At 37.0% G+C, this 12,894-nt stretch overlaps 3 protein-coding genes across 3 annotated transcripts; all 3 read right to left on the minus strand.

Moving 5' to 3' along the window:
* Positions 1-142: 142 nt before the first annotated feature.
* On the minus strand, positions 143-2,527 carry LOC113687611 (cytochrome P450 72A225-like). The gene is made up of 5 exons (XM_072051080.1): positions 2,104-2,527; positions 1,754-1,971; positions 1,235-1,479; positions 777-1,158; positions 143-675 (listed from the first exon to the last, which is right to left on the minus strand). Exons 1-5 carry the CDS (start codon positions 2,375-2,377, stop codon positions 250-252), a joined length of 1,545 nt encoding a protein of 514 aa, XP_071907181.1. The 5' UTR covers positions 2,378-2,527; the 3' UTR covers positions 143-249.
* A 1,066-nt stretch (positions 2,528-3,593) lies between these two features.
* LOC113690317 (cytochrome P450 72A225-like) lies at positions 3,594-7,104 on the minus strand. The gene is made up of 5 exons (XM_027208164.2): positions 6,692-7,104; positions 5,891-6,108; positions 5,460-5,704; positions 4,643-5,027; positions 3,594-4,217 (listed from the first exon to the last, which is right to left on the minus strand). The coding sequence occupies exons 1-5, from the start codon at positions 6,963-6,965 to the stop codon at positions 3,789-3,791; spliced, it is 1,551 nt and encodes a 516-aa protein (XP_027063965.1). The 5' UTR covers positions 6,966-7,104; the 3' UTR covers positions 3,594-3,788.
* A 1,890-nt stretch (positions 7,105-8,994) lies between these two features.
* On the minus strand, positions 8,995-11,595 carry LOC113689846 (cytochrome P450 CYP72A219-like). Its single transcript, XM_027207639.2, has 5 exons — positions 11,195-11,595; positions 10,632-10,849; positions 10,206-10,450; positions 9,750-10,134; positions 8,995-9,637 (listed from the first exon to the last, which is right to left on the minus strand). Exons 1-5 carry the CDS (start codon positions 11,466-11,468, stop codon positions 9,212-9,214), a joined length of 1,548 nt encoding a protein of 515 aa, XP_027063440.1. The 5' UTR covers positions 11,469-11,595; the 3' UTR covers positions 8,995-9,211.
* Positions 11,596-12,894: the final 1,299 nt, after the last annotated feature.

Raw genomic sequence — 12,894 nt, forward strand, 5'->3', positions numbered from 1 at the left:
CTTCTCTTCAGCCTAAAATTGCTCCCCACTTGTTCGTATTCTTCTTGTGTTCTATTCCGCGACATTTTCCATTTCCTACATTGTTAAACCGTGGAACGAATTGCAAGCCTGCAACGTTGAAGGCAAATTAAACAAAGAGCCCTTAAACAACTTCATTTTAGATGTAAGAGAAATATACCAATCTTCATAACTTCGCAGCAAATTAAACAAAGAGCCCATAAACGGCCATTGATAACAAGATTTCTTGTTTTACAGTTTCTTTAAGATCAACTGAGCTCCATACTGGGGTTGAAGAGTGAGCACAACTTGAGGAGCATGTGCATAACTCGGCGAAAGCTCCCAAGAAAAGCGCCGTAAGATCAAAGCCAGCGCCATCTTTGCTTCCAGCATAGCAAAATTTTGCCCAATGCAAGTTCGAGGTCCCCAACCAAATGGAAAGAACGAGAGATTGCCTTTTGTAGCCTTTGAAACTCCCTCACTGAATCTTTCTGGTTTAAATTCCTTCGCATCATCACCCCACAAGTCTTTGTCCTGCTGCAGCAAGATTGGGGCCACAAAGATGAACATTCCTTCGGGCAGTGATAGTTCGCCTAATTTAGTTTCTTCAGGATTCATTCGAAAAAAATTTGCTGCCGGTGGATATAGCCTTAGAACCTCGTTAAGGATCATGGTAACCTTTAGAAAAATAAACGTAAACAGAAGAATGATTAGTGGAGATTGGAGCAACTATCAAAAAAGTGCTAAGATGGGAGCATAATTTTGCAAGTTATACTTACAATTTTGAGGTGATTTAATTTACTAATATCAGGTTCATTGTTGTCAAAAACCTGTAGAACCTCATCCCTGGCACGAGCCTGCCAATCAAAATGTTGACTCAATAAAATTAATGTCCAGACGAGCAATCCTGAGGTTGTCTCTTGTCCAGCCAAATAGAATAGCTTGCACTCCTCGATGACTTCTTCAAGGCTCAAGCCGTTCTTATTTCCATGTTGTCGGATCTCATTCAAATTGGATTCCAATAAAATACCCAACAAGTCATCACTTGTAGCTTCACCTGTTTGAATTTCCTTCAGCCTTTCGTTGATAATGCCCATAACTAATGAGTTTACTTCCTTGAAAATCTTCTGCATTCTTTTGTTTCTTTTTGTTGGCACAAAACTGAATGCAAAATAGCAATAACCAAATAAGCTAAATGATACAATTACAAACAAGAGATTGAAAGACAGTAACTTACCTCCACCCCGGAAGGTAAATGGACTGCATAACTTGCTCAAAATACAAAGCCTGTTCACTTTGGAGTTCAAAAATCCTTCGCCCTTTTTCATAGTTGCTACCAAAAGCTGTTCTTGAAATTACATCACTAGTAAATATTTGAAGATAAGGCCACACATCTAATTCAAAAGATCCTTCTGCTGGGGCAAGGTTCTCCCATTTGCTTAACATCTCATTACAACTCAGATAAAATGCTGGCACCATGTACTATATGTGAAGGAGAATCAAAAGCGTAAGACTTCCAGCTTTTATGTTCTTCATTAATCAAAAAGTAAGAATGGAAATATTAATCAGTGAAATTTTAAAATTGGAAAGGCTGCATTTGGTTCTTTATCTGGACTAGATTGGAACCATAACTACATTTATATGATGCAATGCCAAACACTAGCCAGTCCCATGTCTGATAAATAACAAGAAACGGCCAAAAGCATGTAAGATATTGAAACAGCACCAAATTTCAGGAGAAAAAGCTAGAAACAACCTTCAATTTCTCTACATGAAAAGCAGGATTCAATAATCTTCTGTGTTTGGCCCATTTTTCTGTATCCAGGCTAGCAAGTCCTAGTGCTAGAAGTTTACTGATTGGATTTGCCCGAGGCTTCTGATAAGTAAAATTTTTTGTGAAGACCTCCTTTACTTGTTCAGGATCCAAGATAACCATTGCCGGCCTTGGTCCAAGCCAAAAAAAGCTATTTTTACCTACAAAATAATTTTTGATAAGCAACTTATCCACTCTTAAAAAAAAAGGATTGGGTTAACCATATATGAAATGCATGATTGCCAAAAAACACAGCAAACCAAATAGTCTTCGGGCAAATTTGGAGAACAAACCTTTATGTTGCATTGTTTCATTGATCAAGGGCATGATTCTGGGAAAGATATCATCTGTTAAAGAAATTGGTTTGGACTTAGCCTCCTCAAGCATCCTTCCCATGTCTCTGGTGTCTCCAAACAAGAACCTGTAAGAGTTTCCCTGTAGACCTTGCCGCCTGAGGCGTTTCTCCATCTTCTTTGGTGTGATCCAAGCCCAATTCAAGAATCTCCATGCCCCGATGAGAAGAACTATAACTGACGAAACTCCAATCAAGCTATAGAAAAAGTCCATTTTCTCTGATGCGCTTCCACTCCTTCAGTCAAACTTTCTGCTGGCAGGGGGAACTTGCGAAGCGGTTAGTTATTGAGGGAGAACCTCAACTTTGGGACACATAATTCTGAAATCTATGCATATCCATCTGTAAAATCAGCAAAGACAAAGTAGCTTGATGGTATGTTCTCTGCTAAAATGGAGATGCTCTGAGACTTCAACACTCACCTATAAAGGACATTTGAGCCTTTAATATTCTTGTTTATGGTAAAATGATTTTTCTACTCGTTCACTTAAATTACACTTAATTTACTATATGAACACACATAATACAATTATTATATCCTCTGTATTTAAACGCTTTCCTAGTAACTATAGTTTTTTTTTAAAAAAAATATAGCACTTTTGAGGCCACCCTAACAGAGGGGACGATAAAGGAGAACCAATCAACAAAGCTCGATTATCCAGCAAGCCTCGCAAATCATCCTCAGAAGTCTTTTTCTATCTGCCTTCTAGAAAAAGTGTCAGTTCAATAAATAGAACTTGAGAATTTGACTTTTGAATTACCGTAAAAAAAAAAAAAAGGATGAAGAAGAAGACTATAACCGGCTAACTCTACATATAAATGGCTATTGTTAGAATAGCTACTCTTTGAGCAGTGATCCATGGCTATTATTAATGTGCTAATGTGTAATAACAATTAATTGTAGCACTAAAGTACACATTATGTTTTTGCTGAAATCTATTTAAAGAAAAAACATTTAGTGGCTACAGTCAAATGAAAAGATTTTAGTACCCTAATGTAATTGATGCAGATTAGGAGTATCAAACTCTTTTTCATTTAAAAATAGCAAGGGAAATTCAAGTATTTGAAAATTAGCTAAACAAAGTGCTGCAAATTGATAGCACAAGGTACAGAAGTCCTAAAACTGATAATTGAAGATAGTTTAGGGGAAAATGTCGCAATAAGCTTTGGATGTAATTTTAAATACTTGAGCATGAGAAGGTCGCATGTAGAACTATATCTCAGGACCAAGAAATTTGATGCGAAAAATGGCGAATTTTTTTGTTACAGCCTTGACTCTCAATGGTTTGGAAACAAAAAGATCAATGTGAAATTTGTTTTTGATCAACTGCGTCCTCTAATGCGGTTCATTAATAAACATAATAAGAAATCCCAGAACATTAACATTTGTCCTTTTTAACCTATTAACGTTAATACTTTGCAAAATAGCAATAACTCCAAAATCTTCTTGTAATTGCACCAAAAGTTTATTAAACCTTACAGAAGCAGCGACCTAAAAGGCTAGCATGATAAGCAACATGTAGCAATTACAGAAGTTCAGTCACATAATCAATAACACGCATACATAGTTCAAGTCCTGGAATCGCTGGCGTTCATGAAGCAGATGATTCAGATAACAGGTTTATACTACAGTTTCTTCATAATCAACTGAGCACCATACTGAGGTTGAAGAAGGGTAAGAAACAAGTATGGGGCATGCGTATACAATGGAGAAAGCTCAAAGGAAAAGCGCTGTAAAATTAAAGCTAATGCCATTTTTGCTTCAAGCAGAGCAAAGTTTTGCCCAATGCATATCCGAGGTCCCCCACCAAATGGCAGAAAACAGGGCTGGCCCTTAGTAGCCTTTGCAACTCCCTCGCTAAATCTCTCTGGGTTGAATTCCTTTGCATCATCACCCCATAAACTTGGATCATGATGTAGCAAGATCGAAGGCATCAAGACAAACATTCCAGAAGGTAGAGATAGTTCCCCTAATTTAGTGTCTTCGTTAACCCTCCGGGAAATCATAACTCCTGGTGTATATAGTCTTAGAACCTCATTAAGGATCATAGTCACCTGTAAAAGAAGAATTACAAACCGATGCTTAAATGGAGTGCGAACTTCGTTCCAAGAGAAGAAAATTGTAAGATAAGTATCCAGACAATGTCAAGTGTCAACTAATAGCTGTTGCCTACTAGAAAGCAGAAACATTACACTAAACTCGGATATTGTTGTGCTTCAGGTAATGGCAAAAGTAAAACATGTCCTGAGTGAATGGAATGTTAGGCTATGATATTCTTTATGAAGTCTTCTGCATCCGAACCGACGAAACTAATTACTCTTCCAAAAGAGAACCTAAAAAACAAGTCTGAAATGTGGCTGACATTCATGATATTCGAGTTTAGTCACTGCAGATTTGTGATACAAAACTGAAATTCTTGAATAATATCAAACAATTCTGTCATCAAAGCTTGTCCTCTTGATAAATTGAAGCGACTTACAATTTTCAGCCGATTTAACTCTTCAAAGTCTGGTATATTGTTGCCAAAGACCTGAAGAACCTCATCTCTAGCACGAGCTTGCCAGTCTGAATGCTTGCTCAACAAGATTAGTGTCCACACAAGCAAGATTGCAGTTGTCTCATGTCCAGCAAAATAGAATAGCTTGCACTCTTGAATAACCTCTTCAGAAGTCATCCCAAACCTTTCATTCCCATGTTCTTGGATCTCCTTGAAGTTGGATTCTAGAAGTAAACCCAACAAGTCACTATGAGTAGCTTCCCCTTCTTGCATTGCTCTCACTCTTTTGTTAATGATGCCCAGTATCAATGATCGCACGTCCTTGAAAATTTTCTTCATTTTTTTGTTTCTTTTTGTAGGTAAAAATCTATATGAAAAGGAAAATATGTCAAACAGTACGGACAAAAACAATTTGTCAAATTTTATGCCCCGCTTTAGATTTTCCTCTAAACTGTTGGTTGCATCAGTTGGATTTTTACTGTCTGACTGAACGAAAATAGCTCAAGGATGTGTAGGTAAAAAACTTTGAGAAGTTTTTTTAGATTACAGTAGCTAAAGTTGGTAAAAAACTAGTATAAAATAAACTCGAGTAAAAACTCAACTTCCAAACTGGCCCATAATTTGCTTAAGACGTTTAGGTCCTACAAAATCAAGTATGCATGTCTCCCTTGGTTGATTAAACTAAAACGTTTCGTCTGATGGCTGACTTTGACATGTAATCCAAGGGTAAAAGCGCACATTATCCTGAATCTTGATCATCAAAAGAATGTGTTTAAAAACGGTAAATTTATGGAATTACCTCCATCCTGGAACATAAATTGATTGTATAGCTTGCTCGAAAAGTTCAGATTGTTGCATTTGAAGCTCAAATATCTTTCGTCCTTCTTCATAGTTGCTACCAAATGCTGTTCTTGAGATCATGTCGCCAGCCAAAGTTCTAATATCGGGCCACACATCCAATTCCAATGATCCATCTGCCAAGGCACTGTTCTCCCATTTGCTCAACATTTCACTACAACTCAAGCAAAATGCTGGCACCATATGCTATGTAAATAATGAGGGGAAAAACAGTTCAGTCTCAATTAAAAGCCATATATGCATGGCTAAATTGTTGATGTCCTCATGTATATGCCATCTCGAGTACGAATTAGCAAATCTAAAATTGCTCAAAAACCAATTCAATATCAACTAATTATGCAACTTGATGAGTCAAAAGGTAAGTAGTATTACCTTAAGTTTCTCTAAATGGAAAGCAGGACTTATGATTCTCCTGTTCTTGGCCCATTTATCTGTATCATATGTAGCAAATCCTTCTGCAAGCAGCTTACCAAGGGGATTATTACGAGGCTTCTGATAAACATAATTTTTGGTTAAGACCTCCTTTACAAGTTCAGGATCAATAAGAAGCAATGCAGGACTTGGTCCCATCCATGTTAAGCAATTTGTACCTGCAAGGTACAGCCACTGATAATAGCTGAAGACACTTTATAATCAAATCAATAGTTTAATAAACAAATTGCAGGTTTATCATTTCATCCCATAATGAAATTCTTTACAATTTCAGTGAAATATGTAATGATTTATATTCTACTATGGTTGATGCTGTCTTCTGAATAACAAAATATAGGGGATCGCGTCATTTCTGAAAGGGCGATAGGACTAGTGGATTTGCGTAAAATTCATTACATATATTTTCAACACAACTTTTTCCCTCGTATCTTTCAATGACAAGATAAAAATATGGCATCAATAAGGAAACATACTACTCCAACTCAACAAAATGATGCCAAAAACATTAAACAGCAGCTTCAGAGGAAGTTTGTTCAAGCAAACAAGTTTGACTACATTACTTAAGCGTTAAGACCATCTGGTTCTGTTACTCTGCAATAAAAAATTTATTAGCATTGAATCGGCAAAATAGGAGATGCAGCATACTCACGCATGACTATATTCGAATACTTTCCCTTCAGTTTAAATAATAAAAGAAAGGTACGGAAAGGGTAACGTTGTCTGGCCATTAACAAATCGTACCCGAGCTTCTGATGAGTTTATCCACGAAGGGCAATATTCTGGGAACGATATCATTGGTGAAATTAATTGGCTTGGAATAAGCTTGTTTAACCATCTGGGCTGTTTCTTTCATGTCTCCAAAGAGCAGCCTGTAGTGGCTTCCACCAAGACCTTGCTGTCTGAGGTACTTCTCCAGCTTTTTCGGCTTGAACCAGACCCAATTCAAGATTATCCATGCCCATATCGTAAGAAAAACAGAGCATAAAACTCCGATTATGCTGTAAAACATATCCATTAATACAAATAATTCAGAAGGAGCAAATGAAATTCTTGATTGAAACAAAAGCTTAATTGTATCATGCTGAATCAGCGAGTTTCATTTTATTCCTGGTCGCTTAGATGGGCAGAGTCCACAGGCCCAGAGAAGTAGAGATATCTACTAGTTATCTTGAGTTCTCTTGGTCAAGTCTGGCGGCGATGCCTTCTCCATTTCCAAAGTCAGGCCAATCATGAGGTGACCTGCAGGGATGTGATGTATACACGAAGTGGATAATGCTTACAAATTCTGTCACAACGTTGTCGAGGCGTGGTGTACACGGGGAGGTATGGGTGGGCTAGGTGGCACGGCAGGAGAGATCGCATCTACACTTTAAAAAAAAAAAAAAAATAGAGGTGTTGTATGCGTGTAATGTTGTAATTTCCTGGTGAAATTTCGTAGAGGTAGCTCAAACTTTGACTTCTATTCTTTTAGGCAATGTTAACTCAAATGGTAGTAGCTTCCAAGATCCTCAGTCTTGCTGGTGGCCAATTGAATTTTAGATTCTTTTTGTTACTGAAAAAAGCTAATATATGAACAAGCAAACGAGAAAATCTGAAAAGTGATTATCAAACAAATCCTAAGTCATTTAATGCCATTCGGCGATTAGATTTTGATCTAGTAACTAATGTTAAAAGGCTTGAGTAACCTACGAGATTTAGGTTTATCTTAACTATTTTCTGCTATCATTTGTAACATTATGTTTGTCTTTCTCCCACTTCTCGTGGCTCAACGTAGAATAAAATGAGGTTATACTTTTGTGATTACATAATTTGTTTAATGCAAGTTCTCTACCGCTTTAATTAACAATCAGTCAATCATCTATTATGGATGTGACAGTCATTAATAATCCTGTTTATGATAAAATCAGACACATTAATATGGTGATGTCCGGTCGCAATTTGCACCCTTCGACTCACATTAATTAGCGATTTGATCCATAAGCAATTAATTCAAGAGCTTCTAATGAAAAAAGTAATTGTACCACTCAAGTATATTACACTTTTGTTCAAAGTCTTCTTATTTATACATAGTAAAAGAAATTCCCACGATTTGCAATTTATCTAAACAATGTGCAAAAATCGATAAGATAAGGTACTAATGTTCAAAATGTTAGGGAGGCAAAATTGAAATTGATGATAGTTTAGGGGCAAATGTTGCAATTAGTTTTTGAATGCAATTTTAAAAAGATTTTTCTAAATTACACATTACTTGCCATATAAATATATACAATCACAATTGTTACGCACCTATTAATTAAAACAAATCAGAAGTCTACAAAAGATCAAAATGACATTGGAGGTGTAATCGACATATTCACAACAGTTTCAGACATGGTATCTTATTGTCAACCAATGGTAATCTATTCATGCCAAAGCACCACACCATTAAGAAAAAAGGAAAAAGAAAGAAAATGTATCAACGTCTGATTCAATTTACTCTAACTACACCACCGGGAAGATTGGCTTAAGCATCATCTAATCGATCTACTAATACATGCGCAAGTATATGGAACACAAGGATTATTTCATATTGTGTGTACAAAATGGATTGAATTAATGTATGAACAAGAAGCACATACCATAAGCTTTGATGGTCTCATCAATGAAAGGTATGACTCTGGAGATTATATCATTGGTGAAATTAATAGGTTTAGACTTTGCTTCTTGTGTTATCTTCTCTTTCGTGTCTCCAATCACTAGCTTGTAAGAGTTTCCCCTTAAACCCTGTTGTCTGAGGCATGTTTCCAGCTTCTTCAGCTTGAACCAAGCCCAGGTCAGAATTCTCCATGACCATATCACCAGAAATGTAGTAGACAACACAGCAACTAAGCTATAAAGAATATCCATTGCTTTCTTGGTGAATTTCTTATTGAGTAAATGGTAGTGCTGAATCAGTTGTGCTGTGGGACTATTTCCATTACGTTTCCTACTATTTTTGTTTTCTTAGCGTATATTTGTTCTTGATTAAAAGAAAGTTGAAACCATCTAGTTCTCCAACAAATTAATTGCAAAAATTATACAGTACTTGACATTTTAAAGTAGTTTAATAACACAGCAATAAGAGTTTAAACAATCCCTGAGCTGCAATGTCAAAGCCTCGTCCTTAATGCAAATCTAGGTTTATTGTCCACACAGTTCTTTGACCTACTTAATACAACACAAAACATGTCCTGAAGTCATTACTCTCACATCACGGATAAATTTGTCGTATCTTGTTGTACACTAGAGTTTGCGCAAAATCAGCTGAGCACCGTGCTGGGGTTGGAGAGTGATGATTGTGTGAGGAGCATGCGCATATAGAGGAGAAAGCTCGAAAGAGAAGCGCTGCAAGATCATAGCTAATGCCAACTTTGATTCTACCATCGTAAAATTCTGTCCAATGCAGATCCGGGGTCCCCAACCAAATGGAAAATAAGTCAGCTGCCCTTTAGTTGCCTTTAAAATTCCTTCACTAAATCTCTCTGGTTTGAATTCTTTTGCATCATCACCCCATTTCTTACTGTCGTGATGCAGAAGGATTGCAGGCAACAGGAGCTGCACTCCAGCTGGTAAAGTTAGTTCCCCTAATTTGGTTGTTTCAGGAGTCATTCGACCAAGCATTACAACTGGTGGATACAGCCTCAGAACCTCGTTCAAAATCATTGTGATCTATCAAAAAAGGTAGTGATGCATCAAAGATAGAGATTAACATTCTTATAATATGAGAAACAGAAAAACTGTAATCGAAACAAAGGATTTCAATTTTGTGTAACAAACTTACAACTTTCAAGTGATTTAAGTCTTCAAACTCCGGTTTCTTGCTGCCAAAAACCTGCTGAACCTCATCTCTGGCACGATCCTGCCAGTCTTGATGCTTACTCAGCAGAATCAAAGTCCAGACCAACAAGGATGAGGTTGTCTCCTGTCCAGCAAAATAGAACAACTTGCACTCTTCAATGACTTCATCTAAAGTCATTCCAAATTTCTTATCTTCATGTTCTTGAATCTCCTTGAAATTGGACTCTAATAGTATAGCCAATAAGTCATCATTCTTAGCTTCCCCCGCTTTCATTGCCTTCACTCTGTTATTTATCATATCCATCACTAATGACCGAACCTCCTTCGCAATTCCCTTCATTCTTTTGTTCCTCTTAGTCGGCACAAACCTGTTCAAAAACAGACAATAAATTATGAGATGTACCGACCAAAATAAAAGATTTAAACACTGATAGTGTACCTCCATCCCGGAACATAAGGCGATCGCGCAGCTAGCAAGATCAGCTCAGCCTGTTCTTTCTGAAGTTCAAAAATCTTCTGTCCTTCTTCATAGTTGCTTCCAAATGCTGTTCTTGAAATTACATCACTTGTTAAAGCTTGAAGCTCAGGCCACACATCCAATTCACAGGATCCTTTTTCGGAGATTAATTGTTCCCATTTGCTCACCATCTCAAAACAACTCAAACGAAATGCCGGGAGCATAAGCTAGAAGTAAGAATTAGAAGAAAGCTAATTAGCCTTGGTCAAATAGTATGTTTATCTTAAACAGAGACGTAATACTGTCTCAATTCTTGAACTCATAATAAACAGCCTTAACAGTAGCATCTTGAAAACTCAAAAAGCATATGGTTTTTTTTTTAGACGGACTAGATAAAGTAGAAATTACCTTCACTTTCTCTAGATGGAAAGCAGGATTAATAAGCTTCCTGTGTTTGGACCATTTATCAGTTTCATAGCTAACAAGTCCCGTAGCAAGTAGCTTGCTTAGTGGATTACCAGGAGGCTTCAGATAATTGAAACTTTTGTTCATAACCTCCTTTATATGTTCAGGGTCCATGAGCAGGACTGCAGGCATTGGTCCAGCCCATGCGTAGGAATTTTCACCTACATGGCAAAGCCAAACATGACAGTGAAGACTAGTCAAGAAGCATAACCATTTACTAAAGATAAAATTGGCCTTCAAGGTGCAAAACGGACATGTTTCACCACATTTTCAGAAAAGAAAAAGTCCTCGATAATCAATTGTTTGAGCATCATCAATCAATCAGGATAACTCACTAGTGCTTCAAGAGAAAAACATAAATACACTAGCTTATCAGATGCCAAACCATGACAAAACAAGTAAAGGGCTAATTATAACCAATTAATACTTGAATGATGAAAAGCACGTAATTCAACGCAAAGAATGTGTATAAACTTTAAATAGCTGTATTTACAAGTAAAACATACCATAAGTTTTGATGGTTTTATCAATGAACGGCATGACTCTGGAGACAATATCATTGGTAAAGTTGATGGGTTTGGACTTGGCTTCTTGGGTCATCCTGACAGTCTCTTTCATGTCTCCAAGCACAAGATTGTAAGAGTTTCCCCTCAAACCCTGTTGTCTGAGGCATTTCTCCCGCTTCTTCGGCTTGAACCAAGCCCAGTTTAAGATTCTCCATGACAATATGACAAGAAAAGAAGCAGACAATACAGCAACTAAGCTATATAGGACTTCCATATCTCTTCACTTCCTTGTGAGTTTTCTACACTGCTTCTTATAGATGTAGGAAAATGGAAGTGTGGAAGTAGCTGTGTGAAGGCATTTACGTCAACAGTAAGTTTGTTGCTCTAATTCATTGAGAGGTCACAATAGTCCAAGTCCAAAGATGAATGGCAGTCGTATCATGAACTGGACGATTCCTACTATACTTCGCAAGCGTTTTCTGCGTGGCGTGGCCATCTTGTTCTCTCTTTTCTTAACCAAAAAAAAAAAAATTTTTTTTTTCTTTTGCCCTCTTTCTGGTTTACACGTTGCACGATGCTACCGTAGTTTGTACTTTTGTTCCTGATTAAGAGAAAGTTGAAAATAAATATCTAGTTTCTTAACAAATTAGTGACGAATTAATTCGGCATGTAGTTCACATTTAGGGTGATATAACTAGTAGTAATAATCCTATTGTTTCGACGGGAAAAAAAAAAAAAGAATTAGTAGTAAATGTTTATATTCAAGGAGTATTTTATTACTTTAAGTTTGAACTTTCGAAGGACGAAGACAGAGGGCGTCCCCTTCGATGCGAAGTAACTGAAATGAAGAAATTAAAGAAGGAGAGGGGGTTTCAAATGATGAAATTTCTACCTCTCCTGTCGCTTTTGTAAGTTCAGCTGACCTTTATCTCAATAGTACTTAATTAGCAAGATGATAATTGAAAGGTACGTCTGTATGTGCATTTCCATGAATTTACCGAGCGTCTTTCAAAATATAAATACGCCACTGGGCCTTTGGCTAGGTGGTGATAATCTTGATGGTGCGAACCCTTGACCTCTCATAAAAAAAAAAGTCTTTCAAAATATAAATACCATTGAATTTGCCAAGTAGGTTTCAAAAAATAAATAAATAAAATATCATTGGTATTATATTCACTAATGCACAGTTGTTCTGATTTATATACATATATATATAAAAGGAGCAGGAAAGGAGAGCGGTAGAATTTGACGGAGCAAGGTGGAGGAAAATCACCGGCCTTTGGGCTGGTGGCCACCACCAATGCATTAAATTTTGGTGGGGGTGGGAGGCAAGGTTCAACTTTAAAAACGTGCATTAAAAAATCAACTTTGCCTTCCATCAATTTACCATATTAAAAAAGTGGCTCTGTTTTAAAAAATTCAGACAGGTGCATAGTATATTCGTACGGTCTGGTGGTAGTTTGATCCTCTCCAGATTATCGTTGGACCTCTTCAGGTCCTCCCCCTCTCTCTTAGTGTAGAATAATCTATCGTATCGATTAAAAAAAAAAATTTGAGGAAAGGGGGAAGGGAGGAGCTGAACATAGGACCTCTAGTTCCTAAAGTCTTAATTTTAATTACTTTTTTTTCGTCAACACCGGGGGTGTTCTAGTCTTGCTAGAATAATCTTTTTTATTTCGTCAACACAGGGGCTGTTCGCC

The sequence above is a fragment of the Coffea arabica genome, chromosome 5c, assembly GCF_036785885.1.
Source record: "Coffea arabica cultivar ET-39 chromosome 5c, Coffea Arabica ET-39 HiFi, whole genome shotgun sequence".
In the NCBI taxonomy this organism is placed as follows: Eukaryota; Viridiplantae; Streptophyta; class Magnoliopsida; order Gentianales; family Rubiaceae; genus Coffea; species Coffea arabica.

Bases quoted from the DNA above. Each gene is read 5' to 3' on its own strand.
- LOC113687611 (XM_072051080.1), bottom strand. From the start codon at position 2,377: ATGGACTTTTTCTATAGCTTGATTGGAGTTTCGTCAGTTATAGTTCTT. The intron at 1,972-2,103 runs GTTTGTTCTCCA...ATTATTTTGTAG, and splicing joins TGAAACAATGCAACATAAAG to GTAAAAATAGCTTTTTTTGG. The intron at 1,480-1,753 runs GTTGTTTCTAGC...CTTCACATATAG, and splicing joins TTCATGTAGAGAAATTGAAG to TACATGGTGCCAGCATTTTA.
- LOC113690317 (XM_027208164.2), bottom strand. From the start codon at position 6,965: ATGGATATGTTTTACAGCATAATCGGAGTTTTATGCTCTGTTTTTCTT. The intron at 6,109-6,691 runs GTACGATTTGTT...TGTACCTTGCAG, and splicing joins TAAACTCATCAGAAGCTCGG to GTACAAATTGCTTAACATGG. The intron at 4,218-4,642 runs GTAAGTCGCTTC...CTTCTTTTACAG, and splicing joins AGTTAAATCGGCTGAAAATT to GTGACTATGATCCTTAATGA.
- LOC113689846 (XM_027207639.2), bottom strand. From the start codon at position 11,468: ATGGAAGTCCTATATAGCTTAGTTGCTGTATTGTCTGCTTCTTTTCTT. The intron at 10,850-11,194 runs GTATGTTTTACT...TTTGCCATGTAG, and splicing joins TAAAACCATCAAAACTTATG to GTGAAAATTCCTACGCATGG. The intron at 10,451-10,631 runs GTAATTTCTACT...TCTTACTTCTAG, and splicing joins TCCATCTAGAGAAAGTGAAG to CTTATGCTCCCGGCATTTCG.